This window comes from Gasterosteus aculeatus, chromosome 17 (genome assembly GCF_964276395.1).
Source record: "Gasterosteus aculeatus chromosome 17, fGasAcu3.hap1.1, whole genome shotgun sequence".
NCBI classification, from domain to species: Eukaryota; Metazoa; Chordata; class Actinopteri; order Perciformes; family Gasterosteidae; genus Gasterosteus; species Gasterosteus aculeatus.
This window is the reverse complement of record NC_135705.1, coordinates 17767577-17790873: the sequence shown is the minus strand read 5'-3', so window position 1 is coordinate 17790873 and position 23297 is coordinate 17767577. Positions and strand designations below refer to the sequence as shown.

General features: G+C 42.7%; 2 protein-coding genes across 4 annotated transcripts in view; one reads left to right on the top strand and one right to left on the bottom strand.

Annotated features, from left to right (window-relative positions):
• Positions 1-6511: 6511 nt before the first annotated feature.
• Positions 6512-16970, bottom strand: LOC120835482 (macrophage-stimulating protein receptor). Of its 3 annotated transcripts, none has more exons than XM_040204469.2 (21): positions 16778-16970; positions 14784-16064; positions 13236-13412; positions 12915-13034; positions 12435-12605; positions 11604-11770; positions 11161-11293; positions 10900-11036; positions 10614-10790; positions 10414-10504; positions 9973-10203; positions 9742-9888; positions 9492-9657; positions 9253-9342; positions 8859-9068; positions 8698-8778; positions 8438-8619; positions 8214-8323; positions 7796-7961; positions 7575-7711; positions 6512-7460 (listed from the first exon to the last, which is right to left on the bottom strand). In XM_040204469.2, exons 2-21 carry the CDS (start codon positions 15984-15986, stop codon positions 7229-7231), a joined length of 4128 nt encoding a protein of 1375 aa, XP_040060403.2. In that variant the 5' UTR covers positions 15987-16064; positions 16778-16970; the 3' UTR covers positions 6512-7228. The 3 variants fall into 3 exon arrangements, with proteins under 3 accessions (XP_040060403.2, XP_077947777.1, XP_040060404.2); XM_078091651.1 differs by having other exon boundaries at positions 16783-16970; XM_040204470.2 differs by lacking the exon at positions 9253-9342.
• A 2129-nt stretch (positions 16971-19099) lies between these two features.
• uba7 (ubiquitin-like modifier activating enzyme 7) overlaps positions 19100-23297 on the top strand; it is a 106051-nt gene continuing 101853 nt past the window's right edge. The window contains exons 1-11 of the mRNA XM_040204475.2: positions 19100-19259; positions 19361-19529; positions 19851-19985; positions 20167-20273; positions 20377-20467; positions 20733-20865; positions 21302-21405; positions 21494-21637; positions 21767-21931; positions 22082-22186; positions 22293-22373. Coding sequence (XP_040060409.2) covers positions 19213-19259; positions 19361-19529; positions 19851-19985; positions 20167-20273; positions 20377-20467; positions 20733-20865; positions 21302-21405; positions 21494-21637; positions 21767-21931; positions 22082-22186; positions 22293-22373 — 1281 coding nt within the window. The 5' untranslated portion in view covers positions 19100-19212. The remainder of the gene's footprint in view (positions 19260-19360; positions 19530-19850; positions 19986-20166; positions 20274-20376; positions 20468-20732; positions 20866-21301; positions 21406-21493; positions 21638-21766; positions 21932-22081; positions 22187-22292; positions 22374-23297) is intronic.

Genomic DNA, 23297 nt, shown 5'->3' with positions numbered 1-23297 from the left:
CAAATCAATATTGAGTCCGTGCAATCGTAAGAATAAATGAGTTATATTGTCGGAATACCTACGTATTTCTCCGGTCTTTGACGTAATATACTCTACCATCAGGAGATCTTCTTTTGCCATAATTTACCAGGCACAGTTCTTATTGAATCAACACCTTTATGATAACATGTTAAGCGGTTCAACTCAGTCGCTTGCGTTGCCAGTCATCTGAAAGAAGATCTACATTTTGACCTCCAACACCTTAAGCTGGTGATAAATGAGAATCTGGTAACTGTTGCTGTTTAGGCGATGCAGGATCCTTCACGTCATAATATATTAGTTATTTTTTCACCACCGAGTGGTTAAAAAAAAGAAACATCGGTGCCTCCCAATAAAACAGTGTTGTGGTAGCTTTTTGCTTTTGTTCTTTCTTTTATGTCCGATGTCGAATGTCCCATCCGGCACATTCCTCTAATTTGATTCTTATCTGTTGTAATTATTCCCATGACAGCTTTTTAGTCCGTCATTCAGGAGCATACGCAAATATGAAATCTGCGTCACGAAGCTCGCAGGCAGTACCTCACTGTGCTTCTCTGGAACTACCAATGCTCTGCTCGTTCCTATGTTACCATGGCTGCGTCTGGTTCATCCAGCCTTTGTGAGTCTATGAATGGACTCCAGTGACGCCTGCTTCACTGTTTAACATGTCTGTCTTCTTCCCTTTAATCCCTGACAGTGTTGTCATGTAGTATATGTCTATGTATCTTTATATAGATATCTATATCTATCTATAGATGTATGTCTATATTTGGAAAAACGAGCCAGACCTGCTAAAAATGTATGGTGCATTTTTGCTTTATAGGAATATTCTTGAAAAAGGTATAAAAAAAAGTTATCAGAGAGTCCAAACCATGTCTTAGGGTCACTTCACGATTATTCATAAATAAATATGATTAATATATTTTTTCCCAGTGCAAAATTAGCCCTGAAAGCATATTTGGACCGAAATATTTTTTCTCCACATTCATGTTCTCAAGCTTGTAAAAGATGAGTCAACTTATATTTCAACTTAGTTGTCATAGAAACCAAAACCAATAGTCATGGGGTCTGTGATGAGAGCCTTTGAAGGGCTGAATGCAGGCTCCTCACGAGCATCAGTGGAGACCTTGAGAGCTACTAAAGCCGTTTCAGAGGCCAGAGGAAGTTGAAAATGTTTCCTAATGAAACAGTTTTAATTATACAAAGTAACATGTTATCGATGCTCAAAGTGAATCCATGAACATCAAACATACATCAGAATAATTTAATATAACAAATCATGTAAAAGAAGGTTTCAGCCACAGAAAAGTGCTACTGAAGAAGACATGTAATCATTTTACTTTGAGGGCATTAATACTGCTGGCCAACGTCTGCTTTAAAGAATATAGAGGAGTAATGACTACCTGGAACGTGTCATTTTAATCTTCTACTCTATGGGATTGTTCCTACATGGTTTGAGTCTAATAGGTGTAATGTAATACATTTCAGAATAATAACATTTGTGTAATTTCTTTTTGCAAATGCAGCTGCTTGCTTGAGTTGTTTCATCAAGTGTTTTCTAATTAATTGCATCACTATATCTATAAGATAAATAGTCTATTGAAGAAGCTCGTTGTGTTTTCTGTATCCTCCCGGTTTAAAAGTGTGACAGTATTTCTAGAAAGGCATGCTGCATTTGTGAAAATGGCCAATAATGGGATTTTAATCCCCCCATTATTGGAAATATATCTCAGGAAGAAAACCAAACCAACATTTTAGCTCTAATAATGTGATGGAATTTTGGTGAATTGGTCCTCTCGGAGTAAGTCATCTCAATAGTTGTCAAAGTCATGCGAATTTATACAGTTTTTTCTTTCCCACAGGGAGGAGGCACAGTGTCACAGATGATACCTCACACTTCAGGGAGAACATTTGGTGCTCTACGAGGTTACCATAGCTACAACAACACAGAGACCGGATGTCCATAATGTGCATCAAGCCTGTAACGTATTTCGGTGGCGTGTCTCGGATTTCTGCGCAAATAATAATCCACGTCATTGAAATGAGAAATTGGCTACATTTTACAAAACATCGTGTAATACGAGAACTTTTAACTGATGTCTTAACAATAAAATAAGTACAATTCAATGGTTACAAACTAGTTTAGCACATTTTTCAGCAACAAATGAATGTGTTTCACATCATTGTAATTACGAGGGTCTCTCTGTCTCTTTTGCATCAAAGTTTATGAGGTCTGTCTGTGGGTTTGTACTCACACTATCCACTTTTAACAAACAGTGGTGCTATTTTTCAGTTTACAACTGATGCAAAACTATTACGGTTTAGACTCTGTTATATACATGGTTTGAAAGAAATAGCCTTTGCAGATTTTACAGTTATGTTTTTGCAGAACTTTATATTTCTGATATCCCAAAAAGTAAAGTTGCCTCATTTTAGACATCATGTAGTAGTGGATGTAGTTTCTGCCTGTCTCTGAATTAAGAATTTGTTCATAATCATGTTTAATATTAAGACCTATGTACTGTGATGATTAAGGTAAATCCACATTTGATTGTACCAACATCAGTTATAACAGGTACAGTATATCGGTTACTTTGGAAACATTAACTTGTCTTTAATCAATAAATAACTTTTGACGGAAACACATGTGTCATTTGAATAACGCACTTACAGGAACTGGGCTGATGCTGATTTTCCTGAGAGATGTGGCTCACTACCTCATCTCCATAAGGAGGATGAGTCCAATATACAAATCAGTGAGTTACTGAATGGAATGATGTTTTCAATCTACCCAGGGTAAAGTATTCACTTTGAAGCGTATACAGTATATCAGTCCTTGAATTAATCATGGGAAGATAGGACCCAGTGCGCATGAATGAATGTTATTTACTCGTTTAATTCATTACCCCGACACAAACACACATGTGCAAATTGTGAATAGATTATAAAACATGCATGGAGCCATTTGCTAATTTTGCACCCATACCTCTATGCCTTCCTACACACCACTGGTATTAAATGGTGGTTGTCATAGCAACAGGCTTCTAAACCACAACAGGGCTTTTGACAAAGACAAAGACAAATACGGGTCAGCACAACAGACAATCTCGTATCCACCTTTTCTACAAGCCCGAAAGCAAAGCATGATTGATTATTGCTTCTCTCATTGAAGACACAACGACACGATTGTTAACATCCACTGAAATATGGCTGAATGCGTCATTTAGCGGATGGGTGGCATGAGGGCTCAGGCTTTGTTTGGACCAGATCTAGAAAACTCGGATCCTTCCATGTTCATGATCTCTCTCTTTGCTCAATGGCTTTGACACAGCAGTTAAACGTCCGCTGCTGGAACAGATTTGAGCATCTTACAACACTGTTATTTCTCAGGGGTGATGGAGCTCAAGGGTGAGCGTGTTTTAACTTCAAAGTAAACATTCTGATGCAACTTCCCATTGCAGGTCAAAGGCTTCAAGTCCGCTTGATCTTAACTCATTTTATCGAAGGCATTGTTCATAGTTACCGTATACTGATGTTTAATTAGAGTCACTTTGATGTGTTAATACTTTCTGCCGGATTGATTACAGAAATGGCTCTCGCCTTAGTTTTCTGGATTGTATTCTAACCTGTTAAAAATGATTTTGACCATTAATGTAGAGTTAAAAAATCATGACAACTCCTCGTAATTAAATTAAACACTGGACATGTTTGTTCAATGTGCCTGAAACCACATAGTACGACACAGACGGGAAGAGTCTGAACGATTTGCCTTTACTCTACATCTCAGGGACGGAAACCTGTGACACACTGTTGAGTATTTTTTAAACTACAAACATGAAATAATTGCGGCCACACAGCTCCTGACAGAGCGGTATGATAGCGGCATTCATCTCCATCGGTGCAGTAATTGCTCACATACACAAAGTGTTCTTCCTATTAGTGTGAAAAGCAAGTTATAAACAGCAAACGTCAATGTTTCTGCTGCGGAAAGGAAACAGGCAGGTGACATCACTCTACACACCTCGCGTGTGTAAAGATCATTCCATATTTGACAGCCAGTTTATAGCATTTTGATAACGTTCAATATTTAGAACATATTCGGTATGTTGCGTGTATAACGTGAATCTCTGCACCAACAAACTGTGCATTTATAAACTGCAAAAATAGCCTGGCAGGCTGATAACAAGATGGACGATGGAAATAATTTGTCTTAACAAATACAGAAAGCCATGGGCCTTGTGTGGCCTTGTGCCTCTGAAGCGCTTTCACTGCTCCGCGAATCTCTGTTTGATTTTCAATATAATCCCATCGGTGGAGACATTCACTCAGAGAGAGAGAGACGGGAACAAACACAACACTCTCTCTATAAGTGACCTCCCAGCGCGTCATCCTCCCTCTGAATGCAATGCAACAATGAAGAAGAGCAAGGTAGAGGGAGGAAGATCGCCTCACTATTCAGGTATCTACTGATAAAAGCTCAAGGATAGCGGATTCAATCCAGATGACGAAAGTGTAAGAAAGACTACAAACCCGCTATTTTGCACAGGACGTTAAGCTTTTAAGAAAAAAAAGGATTCCGGACATTTATATTCCGAGAAAATTGTGATTTATGGGAATGCAAAATAACAAATATATATATAGGTTTATTATTCACTGAAACATAATGTTAAATTCTACTAGTAATTATAGTTGTTGAAGGCTCAACTCGACTCACTCATTAAGCCAGTTTGTGCTTAGTGGTGCAGATCATCTGATACCTGCGACTGCCACATATGTTTGATCTTCAACATGCACATCCAGATCAAAATGAACACTTTCACAGCAGTGGTCCTTTTTTCCAATATCCATCACTTTAGCTAAAAAAAAATAGACAATGTATTGTTAAAAATGACAAAGAGATCTAATTCACTGTCCCGATCGTGTGTTCTCCCCTTAAGTCTGTTGAGGAGAAATGTGCACAAGTCTTGAGAGTAAACAGCGAGGCACATTCATTTTCTCTTGTCCAGTTTGTCACGGATCACACAACAGCTGCCGGATGATATTTTCAGCTTCGCGGATCACAACCAAACCCCGCTTCAAAACCGGGGCAGTGTGAAATAAAAGTGTAAAATATTTATAAATATGTACACTTGAAGAAAGCAAAAGGAATTTTAGACCAGACACTTCTGGGATCTGTTCTGAGCTGGTTTCAGTGCAGCTATTCCGCCTCACTGTGTTACTGGGTGTAGATTGTGTGTGTGTGTGTGTGTGTGTGTGTGTGTGTGTGTGTGTGTGTGTGTGTGTGTGTGTGTGTGTGTGTGTGTGTGTGTGTGTGTGTGTGTGTGTGTCTGTGTAATATAGAGAGCAAAATATGTGGTGCTTGTGAATAAATATATCTTATACTCGGTGAAGGTGCGGCGGGACTTTTAGGGTACGTTTGTCATTTTGTCATTATTTTTCGAGCTGTTCCTTGCTTGTCCCAACAGTTTAGCACAATGTGTGCAGAAATAAATGTACGAACCCTACAAAGGCAATTAGCGTCAAGAGGCCCAGAACTACCTCTGAGAATTGTTCTACTCCCTAAAAACACAATTGTTTACTGGTTCAAACAAGGAAGTTGAACCGTACAACGTTTGTTTTCTGCATTCATATCAAATCCTAAACAAGAGTGGGACAATGTGTCAACGAAACAAATCTAAAAAGTAAAATAAGAGATTAAAAAATCAACTGATTGATCAAAACAAAGGAAAAATATTGTTTTGATTCTACAGTGCTGTTTTTCACAGTCTGCAGTCAGGTTTTACTGGCGTTTTTCAATCCCAGAGGCGTAAGAGAAGTTAATTGTGAGATTGCAGGACAATTCAGTAAAAAGACCATTCGAGACTTTGTGTCACGGTTGTTGATGAATTAACTAACCTCTTATTTCCCACTATTTGCCTCTTCTTCATCATACGCAGTCCACAAACACTAAACAATCTCATATAAGTCAGTGATTTCTTTTTCATTATTTGACGTCCGGATGGCAAATCTCAAACGCTGTGGTAGTTTACGCTACAGACGTCGCCTTATTTTCAAATCCAGAACCTTTAGCAGAATACAAGTAGAGCCTCTCATCCCTTCTGCCACCCACAACTTATTCATAGAGTATTACAAATATTAGACAGACGCATGCAGTGTTCACTTAAGTCCGACCTCTAGCACTGTGTGTATTTCTCATCCACACTGGCATGTTGTGCTTTATTAAGGCTGGTCTTGCTGTAGCGATTGATATTTTTTCCAGAAAATAAAAAAAACATTAATGAAATTTTAGCTAAGTTCCTTTTGGGAAGAACTATCTTGTTTGGATTTTTCTTGTAAATAGTATAACAGGCAAATAAAGGGAGACTTTCATTTGTTGACGGCCCTTTACTCGACATTCATCAACCATTTATCTCCGCAAAAACACTCTTGAGTGAGAAACATCAGAGAGGAAAAAGCAGCGATGAACCAATTTTATTACCACTTGGGAGAAAGATTGTTGGTCAACATCATTTTATTTCAAAAAATATCGTCAGCCGGGAACGTTGACAAATCAGTGCTTAATTCTAAAATCCCATGGATTGTTTAATTTGCTGTGAAGATCATTGCAATTGCATGGAAGGGCAGAATGTTATGCTGTGTTGATTTGGTTGAAATGATTGCGTTTGTTAAGATAAATACATTGTAGTGGCACTGTTTGTGTAACCTATTTGTGTAGAGCGGGCTGCAGTAGGCACACTGCACTGCAGCAGCGACTGAAGCGTGTTTAATTAAAGAAGAAGAAGGCGTCGGTTGCCCTCTAGTGGCAAGTTTACTGTTTAATTCCGCAGGTGAGGAGCTTTTGCCAAATTATCAATGGCTATAAATCTGAGAACATTGAGTGATTGCGCATTTCACATGTTCTTTGTATTAAAGTACACATTCTATTTCCTGTATGAAGAGATTTCATCTTTGTCATTCCCCATATAGCAGGAAAATTGTGTAATAAAACAGAAATTTGACACTTTGACGGTGTCTAACAGTCGGTCTTGGATGCATGTACCTATAATAGCACGCAGTCTAACATCAACAACTGCACACCTCACATTCATTTTATCACAAACAAAACGTAGTAACAAGGATGGGGAATTTCCCGCATGGCTTCGCCTCAGCTCCGTCCGTCGTACCTACAGCGTCTTTTCAATCGACCTTAAATGTGTGCAGGTTTGCATCCTCAGCTGCCAGCAGCACCGTCTGTGTCCGTGTCCGAGGCCTCGGCCTCCTCTGCAGACCCAGTGAGGGACGGGTAGGCCCGTAGCTGGTCTAAGTTCACGTAGGTGACCTTCAGATTTATGTAGTGCTCTCCTACCAGAGAGGACAGCACGTGCTGCACTTCTGTTACCAGGCTGCTGAAGCTCGGTCTGCACTCGGGCTCCGGGTCCCAGCACGTCAGCATTATAGAGTAGCTGTGCAATGAAGAAACGTGTCAATGAGTGAATGAGCAGTCAGTAGATACGTATTTAATTGAGATAAAACTGTGTTAAGATGCTGATATAACAGAGGGAAGGTGTGACGCTTACAGAGTATCGGGGCAAAACTGTGGCTGCGGAAGCCGACGTCCCTTCAACAAGTAGTGTGTGATGTCGTACGGGTCCACATCTGGATACGGGCTGGCACCTCTGGTCAACAGCTCCCACATTAAGATGCCATATGACCACTGGGAAACAGAAGCGCAACATATTGCAGGTATGGGATGGGATGTAAGACGTTCAGCGCAGTAGTCTGGATAAAGGAAACTCACCACATCAGACTTGATGGTGAACTTTTGTGTTTGCAAGCTTTCGATGGCCATCCACTTCACTGGCAGCTTCACCCGCTTGTGATCTTGAATGCTGTAGTACTCCTTGTCGTAGATGTCCCTCGCCATGCCGAAGTCGGCCACCTTAGCGGTGAAGGTCTCATCGAGCCTGGAAAGAAAAGGCACCGGAAGAAAACGTATCTCTCTGCCACTTCCTGTTAACATGACACATATCTCGATGACGCGTCTCTCTCTCTCCAAGACAGCCAAAAATGTGTTCTTCCTAAAATGTAATGTAAAAATATGACGTTATATTGATACAGTTATTTCCAAAAGCCATAAGTATCTGTGTGATACATCACGTACTGGTGTGACAAAGCTCGTGTCACAGGCGTGTAATCAGCGTATGATTCACACTCACATGCAGTTACGTGCTGCCAGGTCTCGGTGGACAAATTTTTTCTGTGCTAGATACTCCATCCCCTTGGCAACTTGAAGCCCGAAGCCAATCAAGTCTTTCACTGTTGGGTTCTGCGAAGGAGGAATTTGTCAACACCCATTTTCCGAAGGATAAAAAATATCCAAATTTTTTTTTTTTAATTGTTTACAAAAGAAATATCCAGAAAGCCTCATTGCGCAATTTACCCTTTTCTCAGAGCGGATGAAGTGACGCACATCTCCGTGCTTCATATACGGCAGAACCACCAGGGGGAGCCCTTCTTTGGGCAGCATGATGCCCAGCAGAGACAGAATGTTAGGGTGGTGGAAACCTTTCATGATGATGCCCTCTCTGAGGAACTGGTCCACCTCCCTCAAATCTGTGATCCCTGTTCGTACAACACAGACGGAGGTTCAGATTGAACAAACGGCCGGATTTATTTCATTCAAAACAGCTGCTGACGTACTGTTCAGGGACTTGACAGCGCAGTGGGTCTCTTGCTGTTTGCTGTCTATCAGGTATCCATGGTAAACTGTGCCAAAGTGGCCTGAAAAAGGAGAAAACTGGGTTATTGTGTATTCAAAGGAGGGAACAAAAGACGACAAACGTATAAGACGAGATCTTTACCTTTTCCGATTATCTGGCTGTTCTCAATTCGAAGCATCTCAGCCGGGATCAGAACGTCTTTGACTTCTTCAAGAAGTTCAGAGCTCAGACTGACCATTGAGATATTCTCCCTGGCCATTAAAGGAATGGACAGATGGTCGTTGCTTGCCGCATACAACAACCCTTGGAACGCCATTCCCCCTGAACCCGATGTTTGATTGGACAGATCCACTGCAGTACACAAGACAAACACACAGCCACGTTACCGAGTGCATCACTCGTTGCTCTCAACGGACAAACGACATCGCGGGATGCGATCTTCGCTTACAGTGAAAAAAGCCAGTGTTCAATCACTAGTTAGTAGCTGTTGAATTAAAGTTATAGTAAAAACGGATAATGAATTTGGATATTTGACCTCGTCTGTAGTCCCCTGTCGGAGAGATATCACGGCCGCTGCCAATTCGGTCGCGTGAAAGCATTGTTGACAAACGATTCTCTATGTTGGCTAAAAGGATACATACGATGAATTAAAATACTGCGTAGAACATTAGGAAAACAAGCAGTAAAGAAAGTCATACAAGCAAAAATGACAGTTTTTTTGGGGGGGGGGTTTATAGTTAACAGACCATTAGGAAATGCAAGTGTTTTCCTTACCTCTCTTTTTCTTCCTCAAATGGATCATCACGCCTAATGCGACGCCAGCACCTAAAGCTGATGCGGCAATGATGCCCATCACAATTCCCGCAATGACAGTGTTGTTGTTGCTGCCGTCATCGTGGACGACTTTACCCACGGCGTGAGCTCGCCCGTTCACGGACACCTGATGGAACACGCGATGAGTCTCGGTACGTACGCTTTAACGAGTTACAAAGTCGCTGGGGTTAAATGTCGGCGAGTCTCCCACCTCCACAGGAAGCCCCTCCTGAGGAATAACCCGGCCTTTTGCTATCCTGCACGTCAGCTCATTTGACAGAACCTTGACGTTGCAGTCCACACCGCCGATGGTCATCGTGATCTTCATGCATGGATGTACTGCATTCAGTTTGCTATGCTGTTAGAAGAAAACATTGTTGGTATTGAGATTTCAATACGACAAAACTTAAATGCTTAATCGCAGAGCGTGTACGCAACTCACGTGCAGTGAGACCTCCGTTTCTCCTGGTTTCAGAAGTAATTCGTTGTCATCATTTTCAAAAGGAATGATCTGCGCATTAGGGTGGTATTCGAAATGCTTCTTCCAAAGGTTCCTTTTCCCATCCATGGAAATAGAAAGGCTTCCTGTGTCGGACTTTTCTTCAGGCAGTTCTTCTGGAAAAGTAGGTGCCCAGCACTCCAAATGTGTGGCATTACTTGTGCCGCTGCAGATCTAAAGTGAAATACCCCCATTATGTGTTGCCTTTGCTCAAAATCACAACAGCAGTTTGTATACAGTGTATATATACACTTTGAAACGAATAGAATGAAAATGACTGGTAACTCATTGCTGAAACAGGTGTGACCCAGTCTGAATGTAACAAGTAGTTTAATTGATGTTCTCTTTATGTGACTAAAAGAATAAAACCAAAGCGTTACTTACTCGTTGTATGTTGAGATTTTTGGACGTGTACTCAACCACAGTCCTGTGGGCGGAGTCAAGATTCTGACCTTCTATCACCAGCTTGGAGCCGCTGTGTGACAACATAAATGTGCAGTGTGTTATGATGTGTGTAAGCAACGGCCGGCGGTTTTAGAGTCCACCTCATTTGGACACAAGCGGACTGGGATCGGGATCCTAACCTTTGGAAACTGCAATTAGGATGTACAGCGGTTATAACGGGATCTTTCTTGTAGGAGAACGTCTTGGTGGTGGTCACATTAAAGTTGTCAATGACGATCGTCACGGGTACCTCGCCGACACGGACTGCGGCTGCTGTAAGGCAGACAATCGAAGAAGTCCCACTTTCTTTGCGAACGCTGAAAAGAAAAGAGAGAAACGTCATTGGAAAAAAGGTTGAAAACACAGTGAAACAAATGCGTCATAGACCATAAGTCCTGTGTTAGCAAAAGATTCTATCCTGCTCACCTTTGGATGTTGCACTTCTTGTCAGCAAAGAAGACGTCTCTCTGCGTCCCAGAATCCAGATGTCTTCCTGTCAGTGTAACCGTCGTCCCTCCAAACACAGGGCCGTGTTCAGGCCGGAATCCGGTCAATCTCGGCTCCTGGTCGGACGGAGGGGAAGTATTACCACACCGCTCATATATATATACATATATGAATAAAGACCATTCAAAGAACTCCATGATTGGGTTGAAAACTAAATTACATAAATGTTCCCAATGTTACCACAAAAGAGAAGCCGTGAATCTGTGAGGTTCCTTCGATTGAGTAGCAGCGCTTGGCTTTGACCCCCTCGTGGACCTCCAGGGTGATGTTGAGGTTCTGTTTTGGTGTGTTTTCCCGAATCTTGCATACTAGACTGCGTTAAAAGGAAACATGGAATGACATTTATGAATTCAATAAGAAGATTAGACAACAAAAAGAAATAGTCAACAACAGAAAATGTTTCAACGATTTTGTTCTATTTAGTTTTGGAGGAGAATTGCTGTTTTATGTTGAGACTATCCAGCCACGACCCATAATTAGAAACATTGTAACAAATCAACAATCATCCCAGATCGAATAACTAAATTAAAAAGTATGGGAGCGTAAAATGGATCCGTGCATTCATGCCGGAGGTCCTGAGGAAAGGAAACGTGTCTGACGTCGTGTGCGTGAATGCAACTCACACTTCACTGCTGCTCCTTTTGGGCAGCACGCTGCACACGGTCCCAGAGCCCACGGTGACGATGTGGGTCCTGCCGCTGATGATGGCGGGTCGCAGGGGAGACTGGAACTCCCAGCCATACAATGTCACTTCTGTCTCAGCACCAGCAGGTGCTGTTTTAGGGGAAAACTGCAGAGAAAAAAGGGGAAAGAAGCATCTCAGTCTAATCAGTACTATTCATGCAGGAAAAGGGGCACTTATTTTTGTTCATTTCAGCGGTTTGTTATTTTCGTTGTCGGTACCTATAAATTGCTGGCATAATTCACCACTTTTTTACTTATTTTCTTAACAAGATGAGGTAAAACATCTTTTATACAGTCTACAAAATGTTTGCCTAATGTAAGAAAACATGCTTTTTAAATTTAAGAAAAACACAACATTTTGAATCATTATTATGTTTTAAAGAATTTTGGGGGGATTATTACATATGTTGTCTGAATAAACACAAACCACAAGTTTAAATTAAAACTATAAAACCCTTGGATTATATTGTGGGCTTTCATCTTCTGGATGTTTTACGGATAGCATCCCTCCTAATTGTTTTGCATGTAGTTCTTTTGAGTATTTGCACACGGCACAACACCCGCCAATGTATAGCGCAAAGAAGCCCCCATGTAATGATTAAGTTTGAGTCATCATTTTGCACACCTGGGTGAGAGCAGATATGTATGGTCAAGAAAATATGACTAAATATCGCTGAAATTTAGGTTGTAGCTGCATGAGGCCTCTTGTGTTCTAACGTTATAGACTGATGACTGCATGAGTAATCAGTTGCACATGGCTGCAGATCTACCTCTGTGATGACGGGTGCACAGGAGTCGTTGTTCCACTGTTTGAGACACTCATGCTCCCTCTTGCAGAGTCCTGAACACCAGCCGCAGTTCATGAAGTCTGGAGCCGTCAGACACACGGAGCACGTCATGAAATGTTCACACCCTGGTCCTGCAGAGGGCACCCTGAACATCTAGATGAAGGACAGAAGAAGACACGGGTGCATTAAGCCAATGTAATGGAGAAAAACAGTCAAAAGTTAAGCAGGAAACATGCATCCTCTTCATCATCCAGGAGATGATTCATGTTAATGTTTTTAACACATTTGAGTCATTTGGGCTACATGGAGAACATAATGTATCATGTGTCCTGCAGCTGATTAAGGATGCTGCCCTTTTTGTACTTCGTACGTAACTTGTTTTGGTACTGGTGTCATAGTAGTGAGCAGGTTGTAAAACTTGTGGAACACATTGGTTCTGACAGTAGGTATTAAGAAATGTACCTTATTTCCCACCACAAAGAGAAGGGACTCGTCTGAGTACACTTCTGCTGTCCTGGACACTTTGTTTTCTCCAAGAGAGTAGTTGGCAAAAACAATAGGCTGGTACAGAGCAAGAATCACCTGAACCAGAAAAAACAGAGTCATTTCATTAGTAGTCTCAGTACACACACATGCTTCTGGCTCATGTAGTTTAACAATAACACTTTTATGTGTAGCCATTCAAAATCATGTTTTTTGTCACAGCTGAAGAAGACACTTGGTAAAAAAAATATATATATATAAACTGAAGTAAACCCCTTAATTACTGTTCCATGCTGCTACCTGCAGTATGCGGCCATCTGAGGTACCGAAGTGACCCAGCGTGTGATTTCCAACAGTGGTGACCAGGATAGAAGTGAAAAGGACGTCACTCATCTGCCTGTCGAAGACGTCTACTCTGTAGTAAGGCTTTGACACGAGAGTGGGTTCGGCGCTGCAAGTGTCACTACCTTCAGAGCCCTGTGCAAGCAGGAGAAACACAAACAAGAGTGTTACTTTTCACCTACACACACTCACACACACACACGCACACACACACACGCACCCGTAGGATCTTTCCCTGTCAGGGCGAGTGTCCTTCTGGGAAGGGAGCACTATGCAGCCTCGCCTCCAGTCACACAGTAACAAGCTGTTAGAGGAACAACGTCATAAAACCGCATTGCCTCGGGACTCCATATGTTGATTCGGTGACTGAGCGTCGGTGCGCAGTCCCCTGTACCGAAACTGGACTTTCCATACTTTGAAACACGCACAGCAGATATGTGTGTGGGTGGTTGGTAGGCCACGAGTTACTTGGTGTGATAAAAAGCAATAACAAAGTGGATATGTTAAACAACCGGTACACATTCCACTGCAAAGCCGTTCAGCTGACCTGCCCCAGCATGCCCCGCCTCTAACCCCGTTTGCTCGACATTCATTACGTTACACTTTTTCCAATTGCTATTTCTGCATTTGACGCCTGAATACATGGTACAATGTCCTTTTTCATTCATAGATTCTTCCCTCTCCATCCCTTACTTTTTCAATATTATAGCAATTTCCTGCCTCGATAACACGCGTGTAAGCCAGGCAGTCTTACACCGTCCCTCCCCTTGGAATTCCACCTTTTTATCAGCAGGATTTATAACTTGTGTTTCTTGGCACACATTACGGTGCACATGGCTGCAAGAGCTCAAAAGGACACGGTTGGAACTCCACAAGAAAGAAAAGGCCACACCTTTATCATTCTGTCAAGCGCAACAGCCGTATGCACATGTTTCATGGCGGTGTTTTGAGACTGAAACCCTGCGTTTTGTTTCAGGTTTAGATTCAAACCACCAAGCCCTCTTTATATTCCAACAAAAAATTGAAAAATTGTAGCAAGCGTAAGAATCCAATTTAGCCTTATCATCGAGTCTCTAATCTTGATAAAAAGGAGTTTTCAGATGAAATCTCTGTACTGTAAACAGTTGCCTCCCTTTCACACAGAAATACTGAAACTCAACAGAGTGGAGAAACGGTGTGGCAACGCTCAGGTCAGACGACTGACTCATCCGCCCCTCCCAGTTGTCTGATGTGGCCTCTCACACACCTTCACCGCGGCCCGGAGGCACGAACCGCTCCAGCAGTCAAGAATCACTTCATACTATCCCCCATCGCCCAGTAGGACGATAAGACACTTAATGCGCTTAATGATAAACTACATCGTTTCGATCACAGGTGACTTGATTAAACAGTGTACGGTGTCAGAATAGGTCACTTCCTGTCTGGGCACAGGAGGCCCGTTGTCCTGTTTCTCTGCTATGACGACGGTCTGCCATGAAAATAAGGACAAAAACAGGAATTACTCACTTCATGTGGGCAGCTCTCGCACGGCTGGAAGTGGCAGAGACCTCGAGAGAGCTGCTCCGGGCTCCGCTTGCAGCAGACCTCCACACCTATGTCTATGGCAAGGTTGACATCGGTCAGAGGGAAGGCGCACAGGGCTGAGCTTTTTTTGGGCTCGCCGCGCGCATTCACTTCTGCGAACACCCCGTACAGAATGTCCTCCGCCTCCTTCACCCTCAGCTCTACTGCCAAGTCCTTCGCGATGCGACCAAAGTGGGCCGCCTGTAGCCCGTTGTACACGATGTATTTCAAATTCTCGCTTCGTCTCCTCCGGCGCTTCGGTTCGTAGCGGCAGTCCAGGACCAACTCTCTGTACATCCACACCTCCGGGGTTCGTTTCGGCAGTCGTCCAAGACGAGTCTGAAAAGGCGAGGTGCTCTTGAAAGGGTCTTCCCTCTGCAGCGACAGGAAGTAGACAAACTCCTCGGTGGAGAAGCTGTAGATGTAATCAATCTTGTACGAGTTCTGCAGACCGGGGAGCACCGTCAGGCCATTCGTCACCAAGTGAAACCCATCCTCAGTTGAAAGTGGCCTGACCACGGATATCGACCTCCTCGGGTACCTCTGTGCCACTCGTTCATTGACAGAAGACGCGACGAACAAGGCCACTGTTTGTCCTTCCTCAACGATGGTGACTTTGGTGCCGAGGGGGCTGGCCAGACAGTCTTTACAGCTGGTCACGGAGCTGTTTTTGTATAAACACTTCGGCTCGGGCTGCGGAGAGCCGGTGTCGATGAAGTGGCAGATCCCATGTTGAGTGCTCCCACAAAAGTACAAGTAGGGGGAGGGATATATAAACCGATCCAAGAGCAGAACCTCGTTGTCCGTATCCACGGGATCCTCAGAATCTATTTCCATGTCACGCAACCCACAGGTGGAACAGTCAGGACTGCCAACGGGTCCAGTTTTAACCTCCCAGATTTCTTCCATATCATAGCTGACTGCCTTGATTACATTCTGACACGCAACATACACGTCGGGCCGATTATCTTCCCAGTTTACCGCTATGTTCTGTATGGGTTTGTCCATCTGGAAGTGAGGGAGGGAGTATTTTACAGTGAAATCCTCCGGCCTTTGTGGAGTAGGAGGAACACACGTGCGCTGTCCCGAGGCTGTTTGTGTTTGTATCCATATGCATAGTATCAGCAAGGCAGCACAAGTGAACATCTCCACGTCACAGCCCACCGAGTATCACCTAGAAGATATTTTCCTCAAAGGGAGCATTCTGGAGAAGCAGCAGGGGCTCTGTGAGGGAGAACACAGGCGGAATGATGAGATTTAACAGACACTGTAAGAGCTGTAACATTTCAACGGGGATCCATTGCTTTCGAGTGGATACTGTAAACAGTTTAGCTTGTTTAAACCGAGAAAAGCAGCATGGGACACCGAGGGAAGAGGAAAAAGTATGAGCTGCTGAGACCTGGGACTCAGCAGATGGCTTTTTGGGGAAAAATAACACTCACAGATACGGCGTGGCTGTGAAACTTATTGAGCTATTGAGCTGATGAAGCCCAAAAAATAACTAGTTGGTAGAGTTGAAATATACCGGGGGCAAGACATGACTTGCTGCAACATGTTGAGTAACTAGCGAAATGTTCAGGCCTCCAGAACAAATACAAAGAGTAAACAGAGCAACAGCATGATGGAGTCCAAATTAAAAATGACACAATTCATGGTTACTCATTTATGCAAATGGTATTATCATCATGTCAGAGTTTGAATACACATGTGTGGAATCGAAAACCATTTCAAAATGTTCAAATCAGTGACTAGCGTCCGCTGAGCAACACCGTCCAAATAACAAATTCGGATTGATCGTAACTTAATTACACATATGGTGCAAGTAGGTGATGAGCTGTGAATTATGTGTAAGTGTTCTCAGTCATTCATTAACGATGACAAATAGCTCCCCTGGACACCTTCCTAAACAAAAGCTATTTAAAAATAATTCTTCTTACCTCACTTTGACAAGGGCTGAATGTCGTGATTTGTCCAGAAGTCTCCAAATGTGAATTATTTCCGAAATAAATTAGCGGTTAGTGAAGGTCCACTCAATGCCCCGCAGCAGCTTCTCACTTGACACCACCTGAGTCCCACTGGCACCGAGTTTAACCTGGTGATAAACGAAGGCTTCGGCATAAAATAAAGTCTGCAGATTTAACTAAAGAAAAACGGATCTTACACTATCTTCAAAATAAAAGTCATTATGTGCAGAGCGTAATTATGGCAATAGCATTCTAAGTAAATTGCATTAATTCAAATTTTGTTTACAAACAGAATTTGTTGGTAATACAAGCCTATGATAATATTGACTATGACGCCTTTATCATTATTTATGTAATAATAAATTTACATTAAACCACATGTCATTTAGCTGATGCTTTTATTCAAAGCCACTTACAATAAGTGCATTTCAACCATAAGGATACAAACCCAGAAGATGAGAAAGTGCAATTTCATTAAATAAGTCGATTTACAACTTGCTATAGATAAGAGCCATTATGCTTATGCTGTAACATTTAAAAAACACCGATCAGACCTTACAGTTCACAGAATGAAGTTCAAGTAACACGTTTGAATTCAGTAACTGCATGTAAACATTCTTACCTTCAAGCAGAACTGTGCGCTAATAGAGTAGTTATATAGTTGTTCAGATTCTCCATATACTCCGTTATCCCATAACAACAATAAGAACACATTATCTGTATTTCTTATTTTTTTTGTATGGCAACAGAATTTAATTTACAATTCATTTATACTCTACAATTTGTTGTATCTGTGTTCTCCTGTTTTGGAGAAAGATTTAAGTTTTATTTTGGAAAACGAAGACCGGAAACCCGTTTGTCATGCGGGTGCACTTGACTAAAGTCTCAAGCCGCGCCCGCAACAAGGAAGTTTCAAGTGGTTGCGAAATCTGAGCACTTCCAAGTGACCCCCTTCGTTTCCTCCCCAAGAGTGAAATCATGTCACCAAATGCTTTTCCACTCATTCGCGTGTCAATTTGTTGGAAAAACCTTCTCGACACGTGAAAGCAGTCTGGCTACGCCTGTAGGACTGTTGCCAACAAACGCATTGCTTTCAGATGATGAAATGAAGTTACTCCTCATACATTCTCGGGTCCTCTGAGAGGAAGGCCTCCCCTTTCCGGTCGCCTCATACAACATCAGCAGCGTGACCAGACACTAAATAATATTTACAGAAAGGAGCAAAGTAGACAAACTTGTTGACTGTAACACAAAAGACGAGGCTATTCGTCATCAGCAAATGTCCAAGTATCCATGTTTTAATTGGTAATAAGCAGATTATCGAGTTGAACATCTACCACTGAATCCAAAGGTCGCCAACAGCCATATTTAGTGCCCTATACACCACCAGAGAAAACAAACGAATTGTAAAAACACAGCACAGCGTTTGAGTCTGTCCCTGTTTAACTCAAACCAACATTGGCCGTGCAATTAATGGCGCAGGCAGCTTGGATTTTACTGCCTCTATACGCAATGATGAATCATTTCTTATCACTCCTTAGCAAGCGGAACATTCTTGTGGAAGTTCCATTTTTTGACTGCTCATGAGAGATTTTTTTAAATCAGTAGCGTGTTTCATTGTTAATCACCACACAAATGTTAAAGATCCCCCCTCAGACTTGCTTTAAAAGGCAAGGGGGAAAAATGATGCCATTTTTTCTCAATGTTATTCTCATAGTGATTATTTTAGCCGTTCAATGCTGAACACAAAATCTTACTTCACTGTCCCTCAGTGAGACTATTCTACACAGTGGAGGTTGAATTTGGGCAATGATTGATCTGGGTATTGAACTCAGATTTAATGTGAGAACAGATCAACTTTCCCACTTCAGCAGATGAATGTGACAAAGGTCTCCAAGTGTCAAACTCCATTCATTCATCATTCTACACAATGAGGCATTCAAGGGACGGAACGATATGTAAAATACAAGACTAAATCTTAAAAATGTCTAAGAATGTTTGTAAAGTTTGGGCTCCGACAGCTAAATGAGAATTTATCATTTCATATTTAAACTTACAGAACGTTTCCACAATGAAAAATAAACCTACCGTTTTTACCAACTTTAACTTAAAGTCAATGTTTCACTCTCACATCTTCCATTTCGCTGTTAATAACGCCGACGATGACGCTATTTAACGGTCCCGAGTCGCCCTCTGGTGGCCAGACCAGAAACTACTGACTCAACTACTGTCAGCGAAAAAAACTCGGACTTTGAAACGAAAGTGAAAGTCGACCTTTGCCGTTTATAACTCGTCACGACCGGTTTTCTTTTCTCTTCCCGGTTATATACCCGTGCGGGTTTCTGGTCAGGTGTCAGCCCAGCTGATCCCTCGCCTCAGACTGATCGTCTCACACCGGACAGCGCGACATGTCGGACATCGGTGAAATCGACGAAGGGTTCTACTCCCGACAACTGTAAGAGCCGCCGACTCACACAAACAAATCAATGCAGCGCCACTTTGAGTGTGTATACTCGGTGCCCCATCCGGGTTCGCTCATGCTTTTTACCTGCACAGGTACGTTTTGGGGCACGAGGCGATGCGCCGGATGGGCACTGCCGACGTGCTCATTGCGGGGATGCGTGGTCTTGGGGTGGAAATCGCCAAAAATGTGATCCTGTCGGGAGTGAAGACGGTCACCATTCAGGACGAAGGGCCGGCGGAGTGGACCGACCTGTCCTCCCAGGTACCCGCCTCTGGATGTCCATCTGTCGAAATAAATGATCCCTAAATGTTTTAGGAGGTTTGGAGTTTGAGTTAAGGGAGTTGACGGTTGGGGAAACAACAAGTTGAAGCCTGTCATTAGTTGTCCTCTGATCATTTTTTACTGTCACTTTTGTTTTTGACTGCTACCATTACTACGTTATTGTTTTCTTATTATCAAAGAACTTTGATTGTGAGTGATAATTAACTCTCATTCAAAATGTTATCATGATAATCATGTAACGTTTAAACTTTAAAGGGAACTCTTTTTTTTTATCAACCTGTAATTTCATTTTCCAACCAGTTTTTCCTGAAGGAGTCCAACCTCGGTCAGAATCGGGCCACGTGTTCCCTGCAGCAGCTGTCTGCCTTAAACCCTCATGTTCATGTCTCGGCCCACACTGGACCACTGGACGAGGACCTGCTCCTGCAGTTCCAGGTACTGCATGTCCAGTGCATAAAGACTGTACCAATTAGGTGCATAATACATTTTGTTGGGATTCTTTAGATCACACACTTTTTCTCCCTCACTAAAAAGGTTCATGATTATGCGAATATTTGCCATTTTCAAAAGTTTGACTGATGGACACGAGATGATTGAGAGGATTGTCATTGTTCAGGTGGTGGTGCTCACTGACTCCTCACTGCACGATCAGAAGCGTTTTAATGAGCTCTGCCATTCCCGAGGAATCAAGTTCATTGTAGCGGACAGCAAAGGTCTCTGTGGGTAAGCGGGCGAGACAAACTGTTAAAAAAGAAGAAAACAAAGGCTTGAATGTACTTAATAATGCAGTGAAGAAACATGGGAAAACATGGTGGTTCATTTGCAGTCAGCTGTTCTGTGACTTTGGGGAGGAGTTTGAGGTCTTGGACGAGAACGGGGAGGAGCCGGCATCAGCGCTGATAGAAAGCGTCTCCAAGGTAATGTCCTCCATTAACGTTACTGGCACATGCGTTGGCCAAACCTGCTCATCCGGCTGAATTTTTCTGCGGAACAGTAGTAGTAGTAGTAGTAGTAGAAGTAGTAGTAGTAGTAGTAGTGGTAGTAGTGGTAGTAGTTATCTAACCTGCAAGTCTTTGGACTGTGAAAGGTATTCCTGATATGCACAGATAAAAAAACATAAATAACTCCACTGTCTGTATGTATGTATATATATATATGTGATTAATATATACTGTATTTTAGGCCAATCCTGGAATGGTGTTTTTGACAGACGACCTGCCGAGGGAATTTTCAAATGGTTCTAAAGTCATCTTCTCTGAAGTCCAAGGCATGACGGAGCTCAACAGCATCGGCCCTGTGGAGATCAAAGACTGTGGTTGGTGTCACTTTGTTCCCACTCACAGTTGTCACGGTGTGGTTCACTTCCTGTCTTATTTTGTAGTTTTCTGCCACTTGTGTCCCCGGGTAACTTCACTTCCTGCCTTGTCCCGTCATCCCCCGTGATCGTCTAATAGTTTCCACCTGTGTCCAATCACCTGCACCTCCCTTGTGTATTTAAGCCGTGTGTCTCTTGTGTCACTTGTTGCGTCATTGTCTTTTGTCGTGGATGTTTTGTAGTTTCATGCCTGCTGTTTTTCCCCCCCGGTTCCTGTGTGTTTTTTTTGCCCCTTGGCCTTTTGCTTTTGCCTTTTGACTATTAAAGTCTTTTGCTTTCTGAGAAGTCTGCGTTTGAGTCCTGCCTCCTCCACCCATCCCTGACAATAGTGATCAGAATTCCCTTGTCTCACTCTCTGTATATGTGTCACCTGTAGAACCAGGAAAATGCTTCTTCAGCATTGGCAATACTTCAGAGTTCTCTCAGTATGAACGGGGAGGAGTAGTGACTGAGGTTAAACAGCCCTGCAAGCTCAAATTTGTAAGCATCCCTACTTTGTTGGAACTTTCTTTTGTTTTTGCTTCTGTAAAAGTGTACTTTTTTAAAAATGAAATAACATAATTTGCAGAAACCACTGTCTGACGCTCTATTGGACCATAAGCTGCTGAAAACGAATGGGAAAATAGACAGGCACAATACTCTGCACTTGGCCTTCCAAGCCCTCCACAGCTTTGCAAGGAAAGAACAGCGACTCCCTCGTCTGCGGTCGCAGGTCGGTGAAGGTTTCAGGATGTTACAGTGCTGTCATTAGTCTGTCACAGTGTTCAACAATTTTAAGAAACAGCTTAGATGATTATCAGAACACGTTCAAATGATGTTGATGTTTTCTACTCACATACAGTCAGATGCAGATTCCCTGCTTGCCATAGTGGGAGAGCTGAATACCGTTGCACAGCTGGATCAGCTGGATGAAGCTGCTGTCAGAACCCTTTCCTACACTGCCCAGGGCCAGCTGGCTCCTATCAACGCTTTCATTGGAGGCCTTGCAGCTCAAGAAGTTATTAAGGTAAAAAATGCTTGACACTCGGACATTAGTGTCATCTCTCAATTCTTTACATAGTATTATTGTATTTTGTGTATTACATAACTTGGCACATGCTGCGAGTACTCTTTGTTGACTGTATTTTGCTCTGAGCTCTCTGCAACGTTCCTGCAGGCGTGTAGCGGGAAATTTACGCCGCTTCAACAGTGGCTGTATTTTGATGCACTGGAGTGCCTCCCTGAAGACGAGGACCAGCTGACAGAGGACTGCCTTGCAGCGGTAGGTTAGGAAGTCTCCCTACTTAGAGATCGCACGCCCTGCAAACAGGAACGTCCAAATCGGCATTGGTATTTACTTGGATGTTTTTTGTTGCCCTACCGGACAGGAAGGCACAAGGTACGATGGACAGACTGCCGTATTTGGGCCGGCATTCCAGGAGAAGCTGGAAAGGCAGAAATATTTCCTGGTGAGTGCAGGGTTGGTATTCGTCCAGCAGGAGGCCTTTGTGGGATCGCAAGAGCTTCACGTGTGTTTACATTCTGACGTTAATGATGGCACATACAGGAAATAGCTGGAGTTCAGGGGCCGTTCAACTCTGTTTCCCTTTAGAAACACACGCAAACACACTAACATAGACAAACACACCAACATAGAAACAGACACACCAACATAGACACAGTGTAGGAGCGGTCGGTAAAATCAACGCGCATTTGCTCGTATTGTCACTTCAAAATTCTTTATTTATTGTTCGGCAAAAACAACCTAAATCACAATCAAAATAAAAGGAGAATTCAATGCGTAATGCGTAATGCGTTCAAAAATAATATCTCCTTCCGCTCTCGAAATAGAAAAAACACACCTGGCCTTACTCAGGTGACATTTAAATAGCCGACGCCCCCTGACGTCATCATTACATCATCACAAATCAATCAAATCAACAGAAAAGGCAGTTTCATTGTGCACGATACAAATGTAGTGGAATGGCTTCTACACACAGACACACCAACATAGACAAACACACAGACACACCAACATAGAAACAGACACACCAACATAGACAAACACGCAGACACACTAACATAGACAAACACGCAGACACACTAACATAGACAAACACGCAGACACACTAACATAGACAAACACGCAGACACACTAACATAGACAAACACGCAGACACACTAACATAGACAAACACGCAGACACACTAACATAGACAAACACGCAGACACACTAACATAGACAAACACGCAGACACACTAACATAGACAAACACGCAGACACACTAACATAGACAAACACGCAGACACACTAACATAGACAAACACGCAGACACACTAACATAGACAAACACGCAGACACACTAACATAGACAAACACGCAGACACACTAA